The sequence below is a fragment of the Falco biarmicus genome, chromosome 14 (genome assembly GCF_023638135.1).
Source record: "Falco biarmicus isolate bFalBia1 chromosome 14, bFalBia1.pri, whole genome shotgun sequence".
In the NCBI taxonomy this organism is placed as follows: domain Eukaryota; kingdom Metazoa; phylum Chordata; class Aves; order Falconiformes; family Falconidae; genus Falco; species Falco biarmicus.
In genome coordinates this window covers 11740812-11761228 of record NC_079301.1, presented here as the reverse complement: position 1 = coordinate 11761228, position 20417 = coordinate 11740812, and the positions used below count along the sequence as shown (strand labels likewise).

The 20417-nt window shown below is 59.1% G+C and overlaps 3 protein-coding genes across 9 annotated transcripts; 1 reads left to right on the top strand and 2 right to left on the bottom strand.

Annotated features, from left to right (window-relative positions):
* Nucleotides 1–113: 113 nt before the first annotated feature.
* PRRG3 (proline rich and Gla domain 3) lies at nt 114–10596 on the bottom strand. Of its 7 annotated transcripts, none has more exons than XM_056360099.1 (4): nt 10516–10596; nt 7176–7217; nt 2958–3118; nt 114–2427 (listed from the first exon to the last, which is right to left on the bottom strand). In XM_056360099.1, the coding sequence occupies exons 2-4, from the start codon at nt 7180–7182 to the stop codon at nt 1891–1893; spliced, it is 705 nt and encodes a 234-aa protein (XP_056216074.1). In that variant the 5' UTR covers nt 7183–7217; nt 10516–10596; the 3' UTR covers nt 114–1890. The 7 variants fall into 7 exon arrangements, 1 of the variants encoding a protein (XP_056216074.1); XR_008825558.1 differs by lacking the exons at nt 114–2427; nt 2958–3118 and adding exons at nt 4873–5345; nt 6336–6976; XR_008825559.1 differs by lacking the exons at nt 114–2427; nt 2958–3118 and adding exons at nt 4873–5345; nt 6336–6785.
* Nucleotides 10597–10669: 73 nt separating this feature from the next.
* On the bottom strand, nt 10670–15353 carry RIPPLY1 (ripply transcriptional repressor 1). The gene is made up of 6 exons (XM_056360112.1): nt 14792–15353; nt 14363–14514; nt 12412–12724; nt 11902–11977; nt 11259–11329; nt 10670–11177 (listed from the first exon to the last, which is right to left on the bottom strand). The coding sequence occupies exons 3-6, from the start codon at nt 12501–12503 to the stop codon at nt 10979–10981; spliced, it is 438 nt and encodes a 145-aa protein (XP_056216087.1). The 5' UTR covers nt 12504–12724; nt 14363–14514; nt 14792–15353; the 3' UTR covers nt 10670–10978.
* A 185-nt stretch (nt 15354–15538) lies between these two features.
* Nucleotides 15539–16710, top strand: CLDN2 (claudin 2). Its single transcript, XM_056360100.1, has one exon. It carries the CDS (start codon nt 15548–15550, stop codon nt 16241–16243), a length of 696 nt encoding a protein of 231 aa, XP_056216075.1. The 5' UTR covers nt 15539–15547; the 3' UTR covers nt 16244–16710.
* Nucleotides 16711–20417: the final 3707 nt, after the last annotated feature.

The window sequence follows — 20417 nt, the reverse complement described above, 5'->3', positions numbered from 1 at the left end:
CAGCTGCTTCTGTTGGCCCACAGAGCTGAGCCCCAGCAACCCCACAAGATGGAAAACCAGGTGCACCCAGCAAGACATCCCCTCTGTGGGAAAAAGCCACCCTGTGCCACTCAGACAGTGAGGGTTTTTTTAATAAATACCTTTTTTTGCACAAATATACCAAGTTTTACAGAATACAAACTGCAGGGATAATGACCGAGCATCAAAGACAGAGGATGCAGAGCGCCCTTCTGGCTCCCTCTGGTCTTTTTCCAGGCTCTGACCCCAATGCTCGCTGTCAGGTCTTCCCATAACCCAGATCTGCTAAGGCCGAAAGGCAGAGTAAAGGTCTGGGAGGGGACAGACGAGGTGCCAGCAGCTTCGAGCCCCGCGTGTCCCGCCCCAGGAACAGCCGCACCGAGCAAGCCTCAGCCCTGGGCTGAAGCACCCGCTGTGAGAGCACTGCTGGGACCGGGCGGTGGGCAGGCGGCCGGTGGATGTACAATAGCCTTTCTGTGCTGGGGACACTGGTGCTGGGGTGAACAAGGAGGGGTGGCAGTGCTGGGAGCTTCTCGGCTACTCCTGGGGGGCTGGTGAGCGCAATCCCCTTTTTAACCCATCAGACGTGCCTGGGCAAAGACAGCTCCATTGCTTGGACCCCAAAAGCAGCTGCCCAAGAAAAGGGGACACTGGCTCTTCTCTGCCCTGGCACCACAACCACCCAGTCAGGGTCTGGCCCTACTCCTGACCCACCGGCATCGCCAGATCGTGGCGTGGTTGATCAGTCAGCTCTCACCTCTGCAGCCACTTCTGTCAGCAGGCCCTCCCATGCCACGGCCACCAAGCACTCTGCTCACCAGAGGGGCCTGGAGGAGTCTGGGGTTTCACATTCCCCTTTACCTGCTCTGGAGGACAAAGAGAGGCCAGGCAAGATGGAGAGGTTTGGGGTAAGGAGAGGGGAGGTTTGGCCCATCTGCAGGCTCCCTGTGCTGGCACCCCACCTCTGGGGCAGACACGGGACAGGCTATGCTCCACGAAAGAGGAGCATCCCCACCGCTCAAAGTCACAGGACCACGTTTGGTCAAGGTAAGAGATGACCCTGCCGGCCAGCTCCGCTGCAGCCAGACCTCCAGCTGCCCAGCACCCCACAGGGAGAAAGCAGAGAGCATTGGGAAATGGACCTGCTACTCCAAAGTCACTTACCTCATGTACAAGACCACCATGAGCCTTTCCCCCTTTCCAAAGGGATTTAGGAGATCAGAGAGCACCTCCCTGCCTGCTCTTCCCTGATCTCCAGACAGTGAGTATTGCTACAGGCACCACAGGATGGACCAGGCTCCCCACTCCCACCTGGCAGCAAATCCACTCAAGGGAAGCACTTTGTCCCCAACCACAGAGCATGGGCACCGACTGTGGGGATTGGCAGAAATTCACCGCACAGCTCCTGCATCCCCAACTCCTAATCAGAGCCCCTCGCAGCAAAACAGGGCCCAGCGAGGACATGGGGTAAGGCTGAGCAGTGCCCCGGGGAGGCAGCGAGGCTATTTTAATCATGAAAAATGTTATGTCTGTTTGAGGGGGAAGTGAGGAAATCAAATGCATCACGGGGAGACCCCCACACTGAGCCAGGAACAAGCTCCCACTCTGCTCTGGCTGCTACAGCACTTACGTGAGCAGGGAGTGAGGGCCAGGAGATGGCTGGACGGCTCCAGAGCCATCCTTGCAGCCCAGCCTCACCCCACTTGGGGACAGCTATTTTTGGTTAGGAAGGTAAGGCTACTGTGTGATGGCACCAGCTTGTACAGGTGAGACAGGGTGCCCAGTGGCACCTGCAGGGGGTCCCGGGCACAGCGAAGGGAGGGTGGGTGGGTAAGTACAAGTGTGTGAAGAGGCAGGAGGGAGGCAGACCCACTATTTGCCTGCAGCAGGGGCACTGGCCACAATCTCTTCGTACTTGGGCGGCGGGTCATTGTAGGAGACGCTGGTCTCTTCGCCACTGCTGCTCTCCAGGTGCCCCGTCACCTCCTCATAGGAAGGCGGAGGGGTGGCACTGGACAGTCTGGAGAGGACGGAGACCGAATGCTCCGGCAGGTAGAGGGTGCCATCTTGCTGGGGGGTGCCCCCAGCTCTGCCATCTCCAGCCACCCGGTTGCTCGCTTCTCGCTGATACTGCGTTTCCCCTTGGCTTTGCGACCGCTCCCGGTACACCATGACCCTGGGGAGGCTGCGTCCCGTTCGGCTGGCCAGGTAACGGTTCTGGGCATAGGAAGGGCGGTGGCGGGTGGCCTTCTGAAGCTGGCACCTCCAGATGATGAAGAGGGCGATGACTATCAGAAGAGCCACTCCCAAGAGGGGCACTACCACGTACATAGCGTCTGAGCGCTCCGTGCTGTGCCCGGGGTCCTTGACAGAGTAGACTGAGTTGGTGTAGCCCTTCCAAAACTCCATCTGTGGCAGAACAGAGAAGCAACCATCATATGCTGTAGGTGGGACAAGCACCCCCTGACCACCACCAGCAATAATCAGTGCCCTCCCTAGGCCCACAAAAGAGGCGGTTTTTCAGCCGTCCCCCACCACTCTCATCAGAGCTGCCAGCACCTGAGGTGCTGTGAGAACCAACACAAAAGATCACGGGAACATCCCTCAAGAGCGGCCAACAGTCCCCATACCAAGCAGGGAGAAATTTGGCTAACGCCAGCCCCAGCGTGGACAGTCGGGGACAACAGCACAGATTTCCCACATGTGCCATGGCAGTGCCAGCTCAACCTGCAGCCGCGGGCAGAGTGTCCTGGCAATACCACGTTAAGGGCATTGCCTGGGAAGGGAAAGTCGTGCTGGGAAGTGAGGCCACAGCATTCTGCCTGCGGACAGAAGAGGACAAAGGGAACAGGAGAGGCTGCTGCCCCCTTCTCTGCCTCCCACTTGCTAAGGCAAAAGCTCTCACACATCCCCTGGGGAGCAGGGCAGGTCAAACGCACCGTCTTCTCCTGGTTCTCGAACACTTCTTTGACCTCCTCATAGCTGCAAACCTCCTCAATGCACTCCCGCTCGATGGTGCCCTGCCGGATCTCCTCCAGGAAGCCGTTGGCTCGAGGAAAGCGCTTCAGGACGGAGTGGGCATTCCTGGCCCCCAAGAACACTGCAACACAGAAGGTAGAGACACGCTGAGCAGAGACAACCCCACATTTGGCCTCTGTCTAGCCAGGCTTTCCAACCTGGCTTCCCACAGAATTTTGGTGATACAGGCGTTCGAAACACCGAAAGCCCAGGGCTACAATTCAGTTAGCACAGCAGAGTGAGGGAGAGCAGAGGAGCACAGGGATCTTGGGGTCTGCCTGGAGACATATGGCACCAGAAGCATCCTTTCCAGCAGGGCTGAGATGCTAGAGACATTGGAAGCAGCAGCTGCAGACCACACAGGGCAGCTGGAGACAGAAGGCTCCAAAACCACTTGTTTTCAATCTCTTGCCCTTGACAGGATTTCACTTTCCTGCACCTTTGCTGCAGGGCAAGGGAGATCCCACTGGGTGAGCAAGACCCTACAAGGCCGGGATGCAGAGCTCTCTGCCATGACACAGGGCCAGCACCAAGATGGACTCACAACATACAGTGCAGTGCGCATCATCCCACAGTCCCCCCGCACATCACCCCAGAGCCTCCTCTCCTGCTTCGTACCTCCACAGTCCCCTAGGAGGAGGGCAGACAGCCTGCTGGAAGCTGGTGTCCCTGCTGCCAGCTGCTGCGGGGTCATGCAAGCTCAGCTGGCTTCAGGGATGCTGTTCAGGTCCCAGAGAAACCACTGTGTCTTCTCCCAGGCCTGGGCCCAACAAGGACAAACATCCCAAAACACAGGGACAGCACAGGGGGTCACGATTCAGGTACTGGAAGGGGCTTGAGCAACCTCTCTTCTCATCCCTACTGCATTTTGGTGCAGAGGCCTCACAAACCTTCCTCCGCTCCCAAAGCCTGGGAGACTCTATTGCCCACATCAGATCTTCCCACAGAGCACGCAGTCAGGAAGCCAGACAGAGCAGGAGCAGCACATTCCTGCCTGCAAGAGACACAGCCCTTTCAAAGCCTCTCCCCCCACACACTGCAGGAGGGAGACCTGCATGGGGTGCAGGGAGCGAGTACCTACCACGACCTGCAGCAGCACAGGAGAGGCAAACAAGTTGCCCAGAAAGCAGAAACTCCACACAAACCACAATCCTTCCAGGAGCCAAACATCCCATGCATGCATTTTGTAAGAGTTTCTGTAATGCAGCTCAACACACTCGGCAGTAGACTGGCACCACCTTTTCCCACCAAGCCACGTAATCATGCTGCTTCCCTTGAGGAAGATGAATCGGTTCAGCTGGCTGATCCACAGAAACCTATTTACCTCCTTCACCCTCAGGCTCAGTCTTCCATCAGATCAACCAGACGAACCAACTCACACTGCAGCAGCATAAACAGATGCAGGACAAGGAGGCAATGGAGACTCCCATTAGACCAGCTCAGCTGTAACACAAAAATACTCCTTCAGCAAGGAGCTTGGTTGAAGATCAAATGCAACAGTAAAAAGCTACCAACTTCTTCCATTAGGAGCCTTTTACCAGAGAGACCAGCAGGTTTCCTTCTGCTTAACTTTCCATGTATCCTGCTCCTAAAACAATACAGCAAGGTATTTGTGAGAGTACTTGTAAATATCAAGGCAGGGACAAGACCCTGGCATAAGCAACTACTACTGTGCTACACCATCCCATGCCTGCAGGCACTTTGCTCTTTTTGTGCTGTGTAGGTGCGTTGTCCCCCCATGATTTATTGATGGCTTACTTCAGTGAGAGAGTTTGCAGAGGGCTGAACCACTGAGGTGCGAATGAAGAGCAGCATGAATGATGTGAGTCAGAGACCTTCCCTCAGAATCAACTTTATTATGCAAACCTTTTGTGGTTTTTCTTTTTACAACGACAACCAAAAAAGCATTTTCAAGAGGCACAGAAGGCATCTTGCAGGAGGGCAGGGATCAGCTTGCCTTGGCTTTCCACAGCTGACGAGGGCTATCCTGGCTGGAGAGGGAGCAAGTTGACTGGCTGACCTTCTCTTGAGCCTTTCCAGAATGAGATGAAATTTTGCAAAGACACCATCCATTCTGCAAATGTCCCATCCTTTGCTGGAGAAGTCTGGCCTCACCTCCTCTGCCTCCCGCCTTGACCGAGCTGCGGTATCAACTCTCCCCTCCTCAGCACTTGAGTCTGAGCCTCCTTCCAACTTCCTCAGCACACCTTGGAGCAACAAGCTTGGCCACAGATCTCACTGTCAGGGGTTTTCATCCCTGCAGATACATCACTTGACCCCTTCCCTGCTTTGCCACGCTGAACTGGCCACTGTGACGGGAAATAAAAACAGACAGGCAGGTATCACCAGCAATGTCCAACTAAAAGCATGCTGTGATGGAGATGTATGCCTCTCCCCTCATCCAATTTCCCTCAGGGACCTGGAAATGGCAGAAAAGCAGAAACTAAGTCGCTGCTCCCTCCCCTGTTTTGCATGGAAAAGCGCAAAGACCACCCACGTGCCCTGGGGACCACAGCAGGAAAAGCAGTGGCCTTCAGGAAACAAGAGCTTTGCCACCTCTCATCTCCAGCCTGGATCCCCAATTGAACCAGAAGCAGACAGCTAAGCAGGTACTGTCCCCAAACCGCGGGGCAGAGGGGACTTCCCGAGGCCCAGCAGCCTCAGTACTGACCCCTTGTGCCTCTCCAAGCCTCCCCACACCAGCTGGAGAACCGGTGCTCAGGAAAGATCAGAGCTTTAGGCAGGGGAAGCAGGAGCAGGAGCCGGGTTCACTGCATCCCTGCTGGGTTTCCCGAGGCGCTGCTGGCCCCTGGTGGCGGCAGGCTGGGCCACACTGCTGCCCCACAGCTCTGCTGCCCCACAGCTCTGCTGCCCCACAGCTCTGCTGCCCCACAGCTCTGCTGCCCGGCGTGGGGGGACACCCCTGGGGCTGCTTCTCTGCAGAGTGTCACGTAGCTGTGTCTGCGGAGGGACAGCCATTGCTGCACGCTGCCAGAGAGCACACGACAGTGAATACGCTGACCACCACATGCCCCTTCTGCATGTCAGGGTCACCACAAAGGGGACTGTTTGGCGGGGGACGCTGCCACCACATGGGACATCTCCCACAACCAGTAAGTGCTGGTGAGCCAGCACCTGAGCTCCTGGGAGGGAGAAAAGGCAGTGATGGAGGAAGGCAGGGACCCAGCTAGGTACCTTCCTCATTAACAGAAGATTAAAACTGCCTTTTAAAAGCACTGCCCGAAGATCGCTGCTGCCTGCCCCAGCTAGCATAGCACAGATAATGAAAGAAGGCATACCTGTCATCCCTGGGGTCCTTCTCCTGCCCAGAGTGGCTACTGCCTCCACCTTCATAGCTGGCTCTGGCGACACCTCGAGCAAATCTGGAGATTCCAGCCAGATCTCTACATCTCCCCATTCATAACTGCCGTCCTCCCTGAGCTCCCATCACTTTGCATCACATCTGTGCAGGCTGCCCAGTAAGAGCGAGGAGGGAGGGTCGAGTCCAGCTCTTTACAGACCACACGCCATCCTCCACCCTGCATCCTCACGCGTCTCTGCCCAGCTTTAGCTGCTGGCCCCGAGCAGCTCCATCTGCCAGGCACTCCTCCAGACACCAAGATGCAGCGAGCTCCCAGCAGGGCCGAGTTAGACAGCTGCCCATCCACTGAGAATGCAGAGCCCTCGTGCCACTAGCCACACAGGCTACAAGGCAGCGTGGCCCCCAGGATTGGCACCTCGTGGGATGTCTGTCATGGGCCAAGAGGAACACTGTTGCTAGATGTCAGCACAGACTGGCAACCCCTGCAGAGGGGCCAGACACTTCAAAGAGGCTCAGGGAGGCCTGCCTTGGACAGCAAGCATCATGCAAATAAAGAAATGCTGCAGTGCAGCGGGAGTCCTGGAGAGGCCAGCCCTTCAGCACCACCTCAACTCCCACCTTGCACAGGAGAGAGAGAAGCACAGGTCAGGCCAGACCTCAAGCCTCAACCAGTGACAACAGCCGATGGCATCTGCTCCCCACAGTAACACCCCCAAAAAAGCACAGGCACCCCTTCCTCGAGAGGTGGCTGCCAAATATCCCCCTTCTCTCCTCCAGCACCACCGCCATCTCTCCGTCTTGACTGGGGAACACTTACTTGCCATGCTGCCTCACTCGGCTACAGGGGGCTCCTGCCTACCTGCAGGGAAGAAAACAGGAGAGTCACTGACAGCTTCAGTTTCACCCCCTGAAGCCCAAGACCTCCATCACCCAGGGTCAGATCCATGCAGAAAGCAGGGCGCTGTGGCGAACCCACGACAGTCCCCAGCCAAGCAGCACCTCTTCAGAGGGCCAAGGACTCACCATCTCCCCACTCACTGCGTGGCTGGAGGGGCTGAGGGCACCCTCAGCTCTCTCGCAGCCCAGGGCAGGCCTCCACCATACTTGCTCACCCGCCCAGGGTCCTGCCCTAGCAGCCCAGAGGGCTGCAAACAAGCAAAGCAGGAAGGGAAGAACTGGATGAAGGACAGTCCCTGTATCTCATCAGCAGATAAGATGACCTGTGTGTCAGAAGCTGCTGGGAGCAACCTGGTGCTCTTGCCTTCCACAAGAGATTGATGGATACAGGTAAAGCAGTCATCCTGTTTTAAATCAACTTCACAGCCATGCCAGTTCTCACATCCGCAACTCCCACCCAGAATCTGCAACAAGCATGGCCATACTGTTTTCTGCACTGCCATAAAGCTGACTACACAGCAGGAAAGAAAAGGACATGCATCTCCTAAAGGTTGTTGGGTCAAGCTAAGGGCAGCAGCGAGACTGACAGAGCTCCCCACAAACCCAGGACAAGAGCTCTCCAGCTGGAAAAGCACCTTTTGTGCTTCAAAAGCAAAACTAAACTAAACAAAACCCCACAAGAGCGAAACAAAGTCCTGCAGAAGAGGAGTATATTCTACTCTGCTCGCAGGAGTTTCACTCACTTGTTTTTCCACTCTTTGTCTTCTCCTTGTGCTCAATGCCCCACCAATCAGACTATCCTGGGCAAACTCATCTCCTCTCACCTTGGGTGACATGGCAAAGCCACGACTCTGTCAGGAGACAGAGACAGGACTAACCAGCTTCTACACTGATTTATTGTGGATGAAGGAGCAAATGCAGTTAGAAACAGCAGAAAATAAAGCAGATGCTGATCTCAGATCCAGGACTTCAGACATTGAGAGTTATCCCAAAAGTGCTTGAATCCACTCAGCTGGAGCGAGGTCAGGGACAGCACAGAGCTGTCCGTGGGGCCAGCAGGGCTGGAAACACACTTCTCATTTCAGGTAAAAGGTGGGCATCCAGCCACAGAACGGCTGCTGCACGCCACCACAGTAGGCAGTACCACACCTCACCAACAGCCACCTTCCCAGTAAATCCAGCACCTCTCCCTGCCAACATCAGGTTTCTTGTGGTTTCTGAGGTTCCTGCACCAAAAGCGGCAAAAGGCCAAGCAAGCCCAGAGCTGTCTCCAGAGGGAGAAAGCAGCTTCTTTCCAACAGTTTGCGAAACTAAGATTGCAAACCTCAGTCTGAAGTTTAAGCAGGAGGGAAAGCAGCAGAGCACCAGAATTACATAGGAGGGGTCTGCCAACTCCAGCGCCCACAGTCCACACCAGGAGGCCTTTTCTTGAGAAACTGCACATCCAACCCCACTTCTCTGAGCCATCCTGGGGGATATGAGGGCAGCTGAGAGGTCTCTGGATCCATGCATTCCCCCAAAGGCTGTCAGCTCTGAGCAGGACCACCTGACCTGCTTTTGTTGACATCAGGTTTTATTAAGAGACCAAAACTCACAGGACAAAAGAACACATGGCACAGAAAGCTTGCCAGTTTCCACACAAACCCTCTGCATCACTCGTTGTTACAGGCATTCTCCCCCTTTGACAGACAGGAGAACAGACACACGGAAGAATATTCAAGATCACATTTGTCAGGACCTCCAGCTCCATAACCCACATCATCAGGCAACACGTTTAATGCATCAGGAAGATTTTGTCTTTAACTTTTTTCTAAGCATCTGTGCCAATGCACCCAGTGTCACAGCTCAGAGATGGTTTATTCCAGTGCAACAATAAGGCAGGTGTATGCAAGCCTACAAGCATGAGCGATGCCTGCAAGAAGGGCAGACATCCCAGACACTTATTTTTATTTCCACACACAAATTCCTAACCACCTCTCCCAGCTCCGATGAGTAGGAAAAGCTGGACCACCGCACAGCATCCCTCCTGCCTCCACACAGCCGTGCAAGCCAAGAGAAGCCTGAAGCCAGCGGCTGACCTAGCAGACGCCCACCCAGTCCCGGTCCCCCCCTCCGGCTTCCCAACACGCGTTCGCCTTGTCTATAAATACCCCATCGATAGGAGGTTGCCAAGGCAACTGTGAGGCGGTGCGAGAGATGCAGCCATGAGAGTGAGGATGCTGCAGTTGCACATTTGTGTCTCCCCCGGGCTCCCCCCATCTCCACCCCCGCTCCTGTCACCAGTGCCAGAGGAGGAAATCGTGCTGGTAAAATATGGTGCGCACACGGTGCCAGCCCCCCGCAGACCTCCAGCAGGCGCGTGGGGGGCACACCGGGAGGTGGCACCTCCTCACTAGGCTGGGGGGTACTGGTACAGGTCAGGGGGATCCACGGATGCCAGCAACATGCCACAGCATGCAGGGAGGCTGCTGGCTCTTCTGGCATCACGTAGCCACGGCTGCCAGCCGCTCAGCAGGATCCTAGCGATATTTGGGGTTTTCTGTGCCAAGATCCACAGTGAGGAGAAGAGGCTGCACCAGCTCCGCTTGCCAGGGGCCATGGGGTCCCCACAGGCTGCCAGGAAGCCCTGCCCTCCCAAAACAGCCTTCGGATCCCACCCCACACGGCCAGTCCTCGCACAGCCCTGGGCCAGCCTCTGCCCTGGCCCCCACCAGCACCCGCCCCTCCATCCCAGCACCGGCCCTGCCTTGCCCAAACCCCACTGCCAATTATTTCCATCACCCTCAGCTTCTGGCGTCACTCCACAGCAGGGTCCCCCCCAGCTCACCTGCCCCCTCAGCCCGCACGTGAACTTACCCATGTGTGGGGCTTTCTAGTCCCAGATGAACCCCACCGCCACCCCTTGCCCCACCGTCACCACCACATGCCCTGCCCACTGCCACCGCCACACAGACCCTGCCCCACCGTCACCCCCTGCCCCACCGTCACCCCCTGCCCCACCGCCGCCGCCACACCCCCTGCCCCACCGTCAGCCCATGCCCACCGCCACCCCCCGCCCCCACAGCCCCCTGCCACCTCCGCAGCTCCTCTCTTCCCCAAACGCCCAGGGACCCCCTTTGCCACCTCCACTGCCCCAGCCCCCCATAACCGGTCCCGCAGCTCCTGTCACCCGCCCCACCGCCGCCCTCGCTCCATGACACCCCCCCACGCCTCCCGCCTCCCGCGCCCCCTGCGCCCCGGCAGCGCCGCCCCGCCCGTACCTCATGGCGGCCTCGCGTCCCGCCGCAGCCGCTCCCTCCCGCCGACGGGGAGGGGAGGGGAGGCCGCACCCCCGCCCCGCCTTCCCCCGCCCCGGCCCCGCCCTCCAACCAATAGGAGCCCCCCGCGGCCGGCGCGCCCCGCCTCCCTCCTCCCGCAGCTGCAATAGGAAAGCGGAGCGGGGGGAGTGGGCGGGGCCCCGCGCTCCGCCCCCGACCAGGGAGAGGCTGGTAGCGAATGGGGGCCGGGAGGTGCCGCGGTGGCTCCTGGGAGCCGTAGTCCCCTGCACGCCGCCGCGGGGCGCTGTCAACGTCCCGCGGCCGCTCCCTGAGGCCGGGCCGGGCCGCGCAGCCCGGGGGGCCGGTGTCCCGGTGCCCGCGGCCGGTGCCCACTGCTGGCTGGGCAGGCGTCTGCCTGTGCCTCCGCGGTGCCGCCAGGCCTGCCCTCGCCTGCTTTGCCGCACCCTCACACCGGCCTGCCAGGGCTGCCCGCCTGCAGCCGGGGGCCTGCCGCCGTGTCCGCTGCCTCCTCCGAGTCCGAGTCCTCCTCCGAGTCCTCCGAGTCCTCATAGAGGCAGAGGGTGGCCTGCACCGGGAAGTTCTCCAGCAGCTTCTTCCCCACACCGTACAGATAGTCAAAGCACTTGGACTTGGGCCAGAGGAGCCTGCGAGGGGAGAGCCGGGGTGAGAGCCCCTGTGTGCCGCTGCCCTCAGCCCCCGCCAGGGCACCGGCGGCCGGGACGTACCTGACCGGATGGTGGAAAAACATCAGCGCTTTGTCGGGGCCGCCATCCCCCACCGCCGCCTGAGTCCAGGCCTGAAGAGACACCGTCAGGATGGGACCTGCCAGGGGGCTCCCACTGCAGGGTGCGCAGGGACCCCAGCGGGCAGCGAGGGCAGGGACCCTTCTGTCCTGCTGGTGGGGGTGATGCCCCACAGACCTGGCAGATGCCTGCAGGGTCAGCCTGCCCTGAAGCCGGCATCTCCCCCTGGATTTAGTTCCTCATGCCCCCGTAAAGCAAGCTGGCATCTACCCCCCCGCTCTGCCCCACCGGGCTCTTTGCCAGTGTAATCTACACACACACCACCCCCATGCTCCAAAGCTCATGCCCAGGCATCCCGCTAAAGCCCTCAGGAATGCCCGCCAGACCTGAGAACAGGGGGCCCTTTCAGGCCCCCGCAGCGTCTGCCTGCCCCTGGCCCTGGCCCGGCAAGGCTGCGTGGCTTGTGGGGCAGGGGGGTGACGCGCCAGGGGAGGTGGGCACAGCACTACTGTGCAACAGGGCCAGGGGTGGGGTCTGGGGCAAGAGGCTAGTTTTCTGCCAAACAGGGACCCCAAGCCTGCCAGCAGGAAAGCTGGGAGGATGCAGCAGGGAGTGTAAAACTCACAGTGTCCATCTGTTCCCTCTGCCACCCGGTTCCCTCCTCTACTCGGGGTAGCCACGGTCTCCAGAGAGGCAGCGATCTAGATGCAGAGAGCAGGTTTAGCATGACAGCATGACAGCAACCCACCCTGACCCACTACCCCCTTGCCTTGCTCCCCCACCACAGCAGCCACACACCCCCAGCACCAGAGTCTTACCCACCCAGCTCAGCCGCTGTTCAGACGCACGGCTGGGATGCCAGGCACATGAGGGTGCACTCATACCTCCTTTGGCCTCAGTGCTCCTCACCCTGCTACAGCCCCCCAGCACCCCTGGGAGCCCCCGCAATTGCTCCCTGTGCTCCACAACCTCTCCCCCGCCTGCAGCCACCAGGATCAGAGGGGTCCCCATCAGAGCAGGGAGCCACACAGCCTTCACCCAAACCCAGCTGGAGCTTTCTGCTTCCCAACTTCCATGCACCCCCTGCCCTCCCCACCCTCCCCAGTCCTCCCGGGCGCGCACAGCAGCCATGTACCTTCCCCCTTGCTCCAGCCCCGGGGCTGGGCGAGCACTGGCCACGGGCACCCAGAGCCCACGGGGAGGAAGGCAACAGGCAGCAGCTTCCATGGTCACAGGCAAGAGTGTCCCCTCTGATGCTGCAGGCTCTTGGCAAAGACACCCTTATAGCCCAGCCCCGGCCAGTGACTCACAAATTCTTCAGGGTAGGGGCAAAGGCAGGGGAGTGAGGAACTAGGGGTGTGGGGACAGCAGTCCTTGGGGTGTGAAATTTGTCCCAGTTGTGTAAACAGAGGGCTGGGGGGAGGCTGGGGGCGGAGGGGCTGTGATCTCTGGTGGAAAAGCAAAACACAGAAGGGGTAAGTTAGACACCATTTGTGAGAAAATCTCCAGGGGGCAACAGGGGAGGGGAGAGACAATTAACAAGGATGATGAAGTGCTCTATGTAGCCATATGCATAAAGCCAGAGGTGGGGGAGTGGGAGGGAAAGGATGAGGAGCTCTGAGGCAGCATGATGGGCACGGGATGGGGACAGTGCAATGGCCATGTGATGGGACAGCCTGACGGGCACACTATGGGTACAGTGTGGTGGGCTTGTGATAGGGACAGTGTAATGAGCATGACGAGAACTGTGTGATGGGCATGCTCTGGGTGCAGGGTGATGGGCTTGATGAGGACAGTGTGATGGGTGTGCAATGGGCTGCAGTGGTGGCAAGCACAGAGCAACCAAGAGGCAGGTGATGGGATGCTCGAGGGGACAGGGAGGGAAGACGGATGGCAGGGGTGGGTCTCAGGTGCAGGCTGGGCAATGGTTCTGCTCAGGCATCCACGGCTCCTGCTCAGATCATCCCAGGGAGCTGCCTGTCCCCGTTCCCGCACAGTGGGGAAAGCATGCACTTGCCCATGCCCCCGTCCTCTCCTTTGGCTTTTTGAGATGTGGTCCATACCAGGAGATACAGAAAAGATTCTTAATACAAGGTTGTAAGGCTCACCACCCCGGTCCCTGCCTGCTGCTTCTGCCCAAGCACTAGGCAAGGTGCCGCTAGCACTCAGGTCACCTCCTGCTCCCAGGAGAGTTTCAGTATGGGACAAGGAAAGAAAATAGCAAATGGTCCCTACTGTAGCTCTGCTACCAGCATCCAAACACCCCTGTCCAAACGCTGGCCAGACCCTGCTCAGCTCTGAGCACAATTTGTCACCAGGGGCCCTCCCTGCCCCTCTCCATCTGTGGCAGCCGGTGAGCAGGAGGGGGCACAGGGCCAGCGCAGCCCTCATTATTGTCTCCATTTGCTCCTCATTTGGGCCAGGAGTCTTACAACAACAAACCCTGCAGAGGACAAGCAGGGCCAGGAGGAGCAAACTGCAAACCCAAGCTCACCCTGCAGGCACGGAGAATTCAGCCTGCTGGCATTTCACTGTGCCTCCAACCCCAACGCAGACAATGCAGCCTGAAGTGGACACATGGACAGAAGTATGCAGTCACCTGCCGGCCACCAAGACCAGCCAGAAAGGTGACAGCAAGCCACAGACCTGAGCCACTTAGGCGAACATACCCTATACAAGCAGAAAGAGGCATCCCAGCTCCCCAATCCTTCCCGATGCCGAAAGGGTTTAATTCTGATCTGCAATAAGCCTCTGATCCAGGCTGAGATTTGCAGGTGGATTTTGCAAAGCTGTAGCTAAACAATTTGCAGCCCCTGATCCCCCAGGCTGGGGCCACGGCTGCTTGCCCTGCCCCAACCAGCCACCTCTGGTCCTGGGTGACCCCCGGCTGTGGCCATCCTTGGTCCCGCACCGCGTCTCCAGCTGCCTCCGTAAGTACCACAGAGCTCTGGCATGACCCTCCCATGCCTTTTTGCCCGCACCCTGAGCACCCCAGGTGTTTCTTTTGCAGTAACGCCCCTGAGACAGAGTGGGAGGTCTTGGTTAGCACATAGAAAAGGAGACAGAAAGTTGGGAAACTCTGGTACCAAGCATTTGAGGTGCCAGTGTGGGGACAGGGAGAGGAGCAGAGGCACTGGGCAGTGGCGGCACTCCCAGCTGGGAGCATTCCCAGGGCGAAAGGCTGCTGGCCGCAGTGTCGGCGTGGCGTGGCACGGCCTCGGTCCGATTTCGCAAGATGCTGCAGGAGGGAGAATTCTGAAACAAGGTAGAGGGAAAACAAACCATCCCACTCCACTGCCTCTGCCACCCCCCCCGTGCCTGTGCCCAGGGCTGCAGGCAGGAGATAGCACTGACAGAACCCCCCCCCCCACCGGCAGCAGTGAGCACGAGCTGCACCCCAGTGTGCTCACCCCACTGAGGGACAGGTCACCCCGCTTGGCTGTGGCAGTTCCAGGAAGAATCCCTGAGGCACTGCCAGTGTGCTTCGCCTTGATGTAATTCTGCCCTCCACAGACCTCTGGGCTCTCCTGAGGACGCAGGCGTCGCTGTGACACGCATCCCTCTCCATCGTTGTCCCCAGCAGCACAGAAAGGCCAATAGCTGTGGTTCAACCTCAGGTGGGCATATCCCGTTGTCCCACCAGAGCCTCAGAAGCTCAGGGTGGTGGTGGGTGGGTGGCTGCAGATGCCTTGGGTGAGCCCCATGCAGGTGGAGACAGGGTGCAATCCCCCTTCTTTGGCTGGGGGAGACTCAGAGCTACCACTTGAAATTGCCTCTGGCGGGTCCCAAATAACATGGTGCAGCTGTAGCTTTTTGGCTTCCTTGTCTCAGGACATCACAGAAGACAAGGGACGCCCAGGAAGGCAGTGGGTACCTTCCCCCTGCCAGCGGCCAGCTCTCCATCCCTGCCCATGGCCCCGGCGCAAGGGAGGGCTTTGGCACCCTTCCCGGGCAGTGCTGCTCTGTCTCTGAAGTCTGGCTGGGGAGATAGCGGAGGTGAAAGGGCGCTTGGCGCTCCTCCACAGGCTTGGATCAATCATTAATTGGGGAGGGATTGCTTTCTCCTCTTGCAGGTATCCTCTCCTCCTGCTGGCTCCCACCCACACACCGGTTCCCGCACAAAACCAGCACCCCCGGCAAGTGGGGTGGAGCTGTGGCATGGTGAGTGGAGCTGCTGGCAGGGCGATGGGAAGGTAAGCACGCGGGACCGAGCTGCCGGAGAGCCGGGAGAGAAGCCGCAAGCCCCAGGGAGGCGATAGCCAGCCCCCACCATGGTGTCCATGGGGCTCCAGCTGCTGGGCTATGCCGTGGCGTTCCTGGGCTACATCGGCACGCTGACGGCCACGCTGCTGCCCAGCTGGAAGACCAGCTCCTACATCGGCTCCAGCATCGTAACAGCCGTGAGCTTCACCAAGGGGCTATGGATGGAGTGTGCCACATACAGCACGGGCATCACCCAGTGTGACATCTACAGCTCCCTGCTCAACCTGCCTGCTGATGTCCAGGCGGCCCAAGCCCTGATGGTGAGCTCCTGCACTGTCTCCTCCCTCGCCTGCCTCCTCACCGTTGTGGGCATGAGGTGCACCGTCTTCAGCCAGGGCTCGCCGAACAAGGACCGGGTGGCAGTGACAGGCGGTGCAGTCTTCATCCTCGGGGGGCTGCTCTGCTTCATCCCGCTGGTGTGGAACATCCATGTGGTGTTGCGGGATTTCCGCAACCCTGTCATCCCTGACAGCATGAAGTTCGAGCTTGGGGAGGCACTTTACCTGGGCATCATCTCCTCTCTCCTCTCCCTTGTCGGTGGCATCATCCTCTGTGCCTCCTGCCCTGCCCGGGACCCAACAGCCACGTATGCAAGTAGCTACCAGCCCCGGCTGCTGGCGGGCAAGAGCCCCCAGCCCTCCGTCAGCCAGACGCAGAAGACCAAGAGCGAGCTCAACTCCTACAACCTGACAGGATACGTGTAGTGTGGGTGGGAACTGGGCTGGCATCTCTCCCTGCTCCTCAAAGCATCTAGGCTAGCACCAAGGGAGCACACGAAGGGGAGAGGACACGGCCGTATCTGCCGCGCTCAGCCCTCTTGCTCACGTGCTTAATGGGTTTGAACCTGCTCTCTCCCCAGGGATCCCAAGAGCCTTGTGACTGCTCAGAGATCCCAGCTGGTGGCTTGCATTGGTGAAGGACTCGGAATCTGGCTTCTGTTCCCTCCTCCATGTTGCAAGCCTGCAGGCAGCCCCTGGCACAGTGGGACCCCAGCCTGCAGCCCCAGCAAGCCTGCCTGGATGGGGGTGGGTGGGCTTGTGCCCCCAGCGACCAGCCCCACTGGCCACGGAGGTATCACAGCAGGGTCAGGGGGTCTGCGTGGGTCTGGAGTCACTGCTGGGAGGGTTTAATGCTGGTTGCAAACCAATGTCGCAATAAATCTGTGTTTCTAGCCAGGCTGTGGCTGAGCTTTCCTCTGGCGCCGAGGGGCCCTGGCAGCACCCACAGCAGGGTGGGCTGTGGTGGGGGCTGTGCTCACCCAGCTGGTGGGTCCGTAGTGCAGAGGGCACCCCTGGTCCTTGCTCTGGCCTGTCCCACCCTCGTCCCATGGCTTTGCCTCCCAGAAACCCAGGCAGGTGGGAGCGCTGTCAGGGAGGGGAGGGTGTTACTCCCCTGCACAATTTGTCCCTGGGCACCGGCACTGCACTGGGAGGTTGCCATGTGCCACCACTGCAAGGGTGTCAGCAGGGGCAAGCACAGCTCCCCAGGGGCTAACAACAGGCAACCCCACCCCACCCCCAGCCCTGCTTGCTTCTAGAGGTGCTCTGTCACTGGGACTGGGGTGACCAAAAGGGGATTTGCTGCTCCTGGGTGTATGTGGCACCATCAAGGTCCCCAAGCTGTGGGGAGAGCCCTGGCATCACCACATCTCCATCCCAGGATGCTGTGTGCACCAGCACCCAGGAGGCAACACAGTCCTGAGCACCCGAGGGAGCTACTGGCCACGGTGGAGGCTGAGCACCCCAACGCAGCTGCAGAGGGGTCTTCGCAGGCAGGTCCTGAGCTGGGAGGTCCTTGCAGGGGCTGTTTTGGGAGGAATAACACCACCAGTGAGACATCAGCAGGCTGCAAGGTATGGGCAAGCAACCTTTCAGCAGCAGCGGGACATCCTGCATGGTTGCAGCCCCGCACAGAAACAGCAGCGTGGCAGCTGGCACCGGCTGCCAGTGGCGCTGGGGGATGCTGGGCACGTGCCAGAGCACAGCAGGAGGGGGGATGCACAGGCAGCCCAGCCCTGCAGCCCACCGAGGAGCAAGTACATTTTGACCACTGTACCCCTCTGCTATCCCACTGCCAGAGGCAAAATAACCCCTGCACTGCCGTGCCACAGCACAGGGCTGCCTGGGGACCCCCTTGCCCTGGTTCCCTGTCCGGTGGCTTTGGTCTACCTGCTGGCCCCTCATAAAGCAATTTAGATTAGGTCCCAGGTAGGAGGGTACCATGTTCCCTGCTCAGACGTCACCATTACCCTTGCACCAGTGAAATCATATTTGCTATGGGGTTAACATGCTCCTGATAACAGCGAGTCACGCTTTCTCCCCTCCTCACCGAGCAAGGGGCCACACAGGGACCCATCCCCAGGGTGACGTTCGCTGGAGGGGACCAGGGTGGATTTCAAGGCAAGGCCAGTTACCCTCTTTCCAAGGCCAAGTTGGGACAAAGTGCTGCCTCAGCCCTGGGCCAGCTGAGTTACTTATTGCTGCCACGGGGAAAAAAGAGCCGTGCATGCAGAAGACAGAAAGCGTGCAAGGTGCTTAGCCTGTCGGCTGCAGTCCCCCAGGAAATGCCGCAAATTCACTAAGCCCTTCAGCCATAAATGTTTTGTCTCTGGGCAGCTGACGCAGAGAGGAGGCGAGAAAATAGTTGGTAGGAGAGGTCGTGCCTCTGAAGAGGAGAAATTCCTGTGTGCCACGTCCTCGCCCCTCGCCTCCCACCCCAGGCTGCAGGGGGACAGCGCTGCCTGTGTCTGCGGGCAGGGGCTCCACTAATTAAACAAAGGGGCATTTGAACCGCTCAGTTCGGAGTTTGATTGCTGCTGCGTTTATTAATGCTTTAAATCAAACAGAAGAAGGGAAGATTCCTGGTTTTAAAGGAGTCAGCTTTTGCACAGCTTCCTCCCAAAGGAGAGAGGCAGCCAGCGCAGGCAAGGGCAGGCAGGGCAAGGAGCTAGGGTACAGAGATACCCGTGGTTTGGACAGATGAGCACAGGGCAGAGGCACTGCAAGGGGCCCCAACATCCCCTCGAGTTTCTTTCTCACCTGCGCAATGCCAGACCCCCATTCCGTGTGTGCAGCACGCCGGCTTCAGCGGTGGCACAGTAGGAGAGGAGCTGACGAGCATCCCACTGAAAAGGGGGCAAGCCTCTCCCCAGCCCCCCATGCCCCCAGCCCTGCCAAAGGGGAGCCCCTGCATTAAGCGTCTGTAGGCTCAGGGAGGGGGAAGTTTCTTACCCAAAGATGTGAAACTTGGCTACAGGGCAAGGCAGGTTGAAAAGGAGTTTCCACTTCTTTACCAGCAGGAGCGGAGGACAGGGAAGGGAAGGACACCGGGTGCACAGATGTGGTGGCAGTGGTTATCTCTGCCTCACGCAATAGCCACGTTCCCTGTTATTGATAAGCCGGGTCCTTGAGGGCAGGCTGGATGCGGCCCAGCCCAGGGCCAGAGAGGACGGGAGCCCAGACTGCCCCAGGAGCCAGCTCCGCCGACAGAGAGCATGAGTGAAGCGATGGAGCTGAGCCAGCCAGCGTAGCACAGAGCCAGCCCCTTGGGTCACCTCTTGCCCCCCCACCGGCTCAGCAGGAAAAGTTGAGCGTGCTCTGGGTTTTCCTGCAGGAAAGCCACAGAGGATCGTGGTCCCAGCTCGGGACAGGAGCGGGATGCGAGGGGGATGGGCAGGCAGGGGGAAAAGCAGAGGTGGGGTGGGAAGAGGGCTGTGCGGGAAACTGCTGCCTCTGAGCTCCTGAGCTGGAGCCCTCACCTCACAGGACAGCGAGGTGGAGCAGGGAGCCTTGCAGCCCCTCGCTGGAGGGCCAGGCTGCAATAACTAATCCTCTGTCATAAGGAAATGAGTCCTTCCCCTCTCTTCTTGCTCTGGATGGTGCCTCGGATGAAGAAAAGGGGCAATAAAATACTAACATGCCCTTATCTTCAAAAGCAATAGGAGCTCTATAAATGCCCAGCACACCCAAACCCACAGCTGCACCTGAGCCAGGGGCTGCAACCTCATCGGATGTTGTGAGAAACATGCAAAAAGTCCCAACTTCTTCTGAAGAAGAAACAACACACGCTTGCACCAAGGCCTGTGCAGCCAGCCCTTACCCACCAGGCAGCCCACCCACCATCCACAGCACCCCTGGTGATGGCCTGGCCAAAGCACCCTCCTGCTCCCCTGGCCCAGCAGCGCCCGGCCGCTGCCCGTGCAGGGCAAGCAGAGCCTCTTCTCCTGCAGAGCACTGGGTAGGGATGCCCTAGGGTGACAGGGCACGGGTTTGTCCCAGGCCCAGCCACATCCCATGCCTCCTGCCTCATGCAGCCCTCCAGGCAAGCAGAGTTTAGCTCCTTCTGGCACTCCTGACCTGCCTCTCATTCTTGCCTAGAACAGCTGGTCTGAAGGAGCAACAAACAGTCCACGCAAGCTCTCTGAGGAGTATCAGGCCAGGTGCTGGGAGAGCCTGTCTCTGCCTGCAGCCCCCGGGAACTGTTCAGATAGCAGAAGCAGGAGGGGGAAGAACATTCAGGCCAAGTTCTCGATGGGCTGAGGCACTTGGAAAGGGCTTCTACATTCCTCCGCTCTCCTCCCAGCTGCAGCATACTCCCAGCGGCCTCCCGCACTGCACCAGAGCCTCCCAGCCCTCAGCAAGCCAGAGCTGGCACGGAAGAGGGGACACTCTTCCTGCCCATGGCATTACAGCAGCCTTTTCAGGAGCAGCAGAGGATGCACTATGGGGAGGGGCTGCTCTCAGATACTTCAAATCCCAACTCCCAGGCTGGACTAAGCAACAGCTCAGGTCATGGGCTGTGCTGGTGGGAATGGGAGATGCACTCCCCACTCCAGCCATGCCCCAGGCCCCACTGGCAGCCACACCATAGCCCAGGAAA

What these genes read in the sequence shown, in the direction of transcription:
- CLDN2 (XM_056360100.1), top strand. Translation starts at nt 15,548, where the DNA reads ATGGTGTCCATGGGGCTCCAGCTGCTGGGCTATGCCGTGGCGTTCCTG.
- PRRG3 (XM_056360099.1), bottom strand. An exon ending in TCGAGAACCAGGAGAAGACG is followed by an intron (nt 2,428 to 2,957) that starts GTGCGTTTGACC and finishes GTTCTGCCACAG; the next exon opens with ATGGAGTTTTGGAAGGGCTA.
- RIPPLY1 (XM_056360112.1), bottom strand. Translation starts at nt 12,503, where the DNA reads ATGGAAGCTGCTGCCTGTTGCCTTCCTCCCCGTGGGCTCTGGGTGCCC. An exon ending in AGAGGGAACAGATGGACACT is followed by an intron (nt 11,330 to 11,901) that starts GTGAGTTTTACA and finishes GTGTCTCTTCAG; the next exon opens with GCCTGGACTCAGGCGGCGGT. An exon ending in TTTTTCCACCATCCGGTCAG is followed by an intron (nt 11,178 to 11,258) that starts GTACGTCCCGGC and finishes CTCCCCTCGCAG; the next exon opens with GCTCCTCTGGCCCAAGTCCA.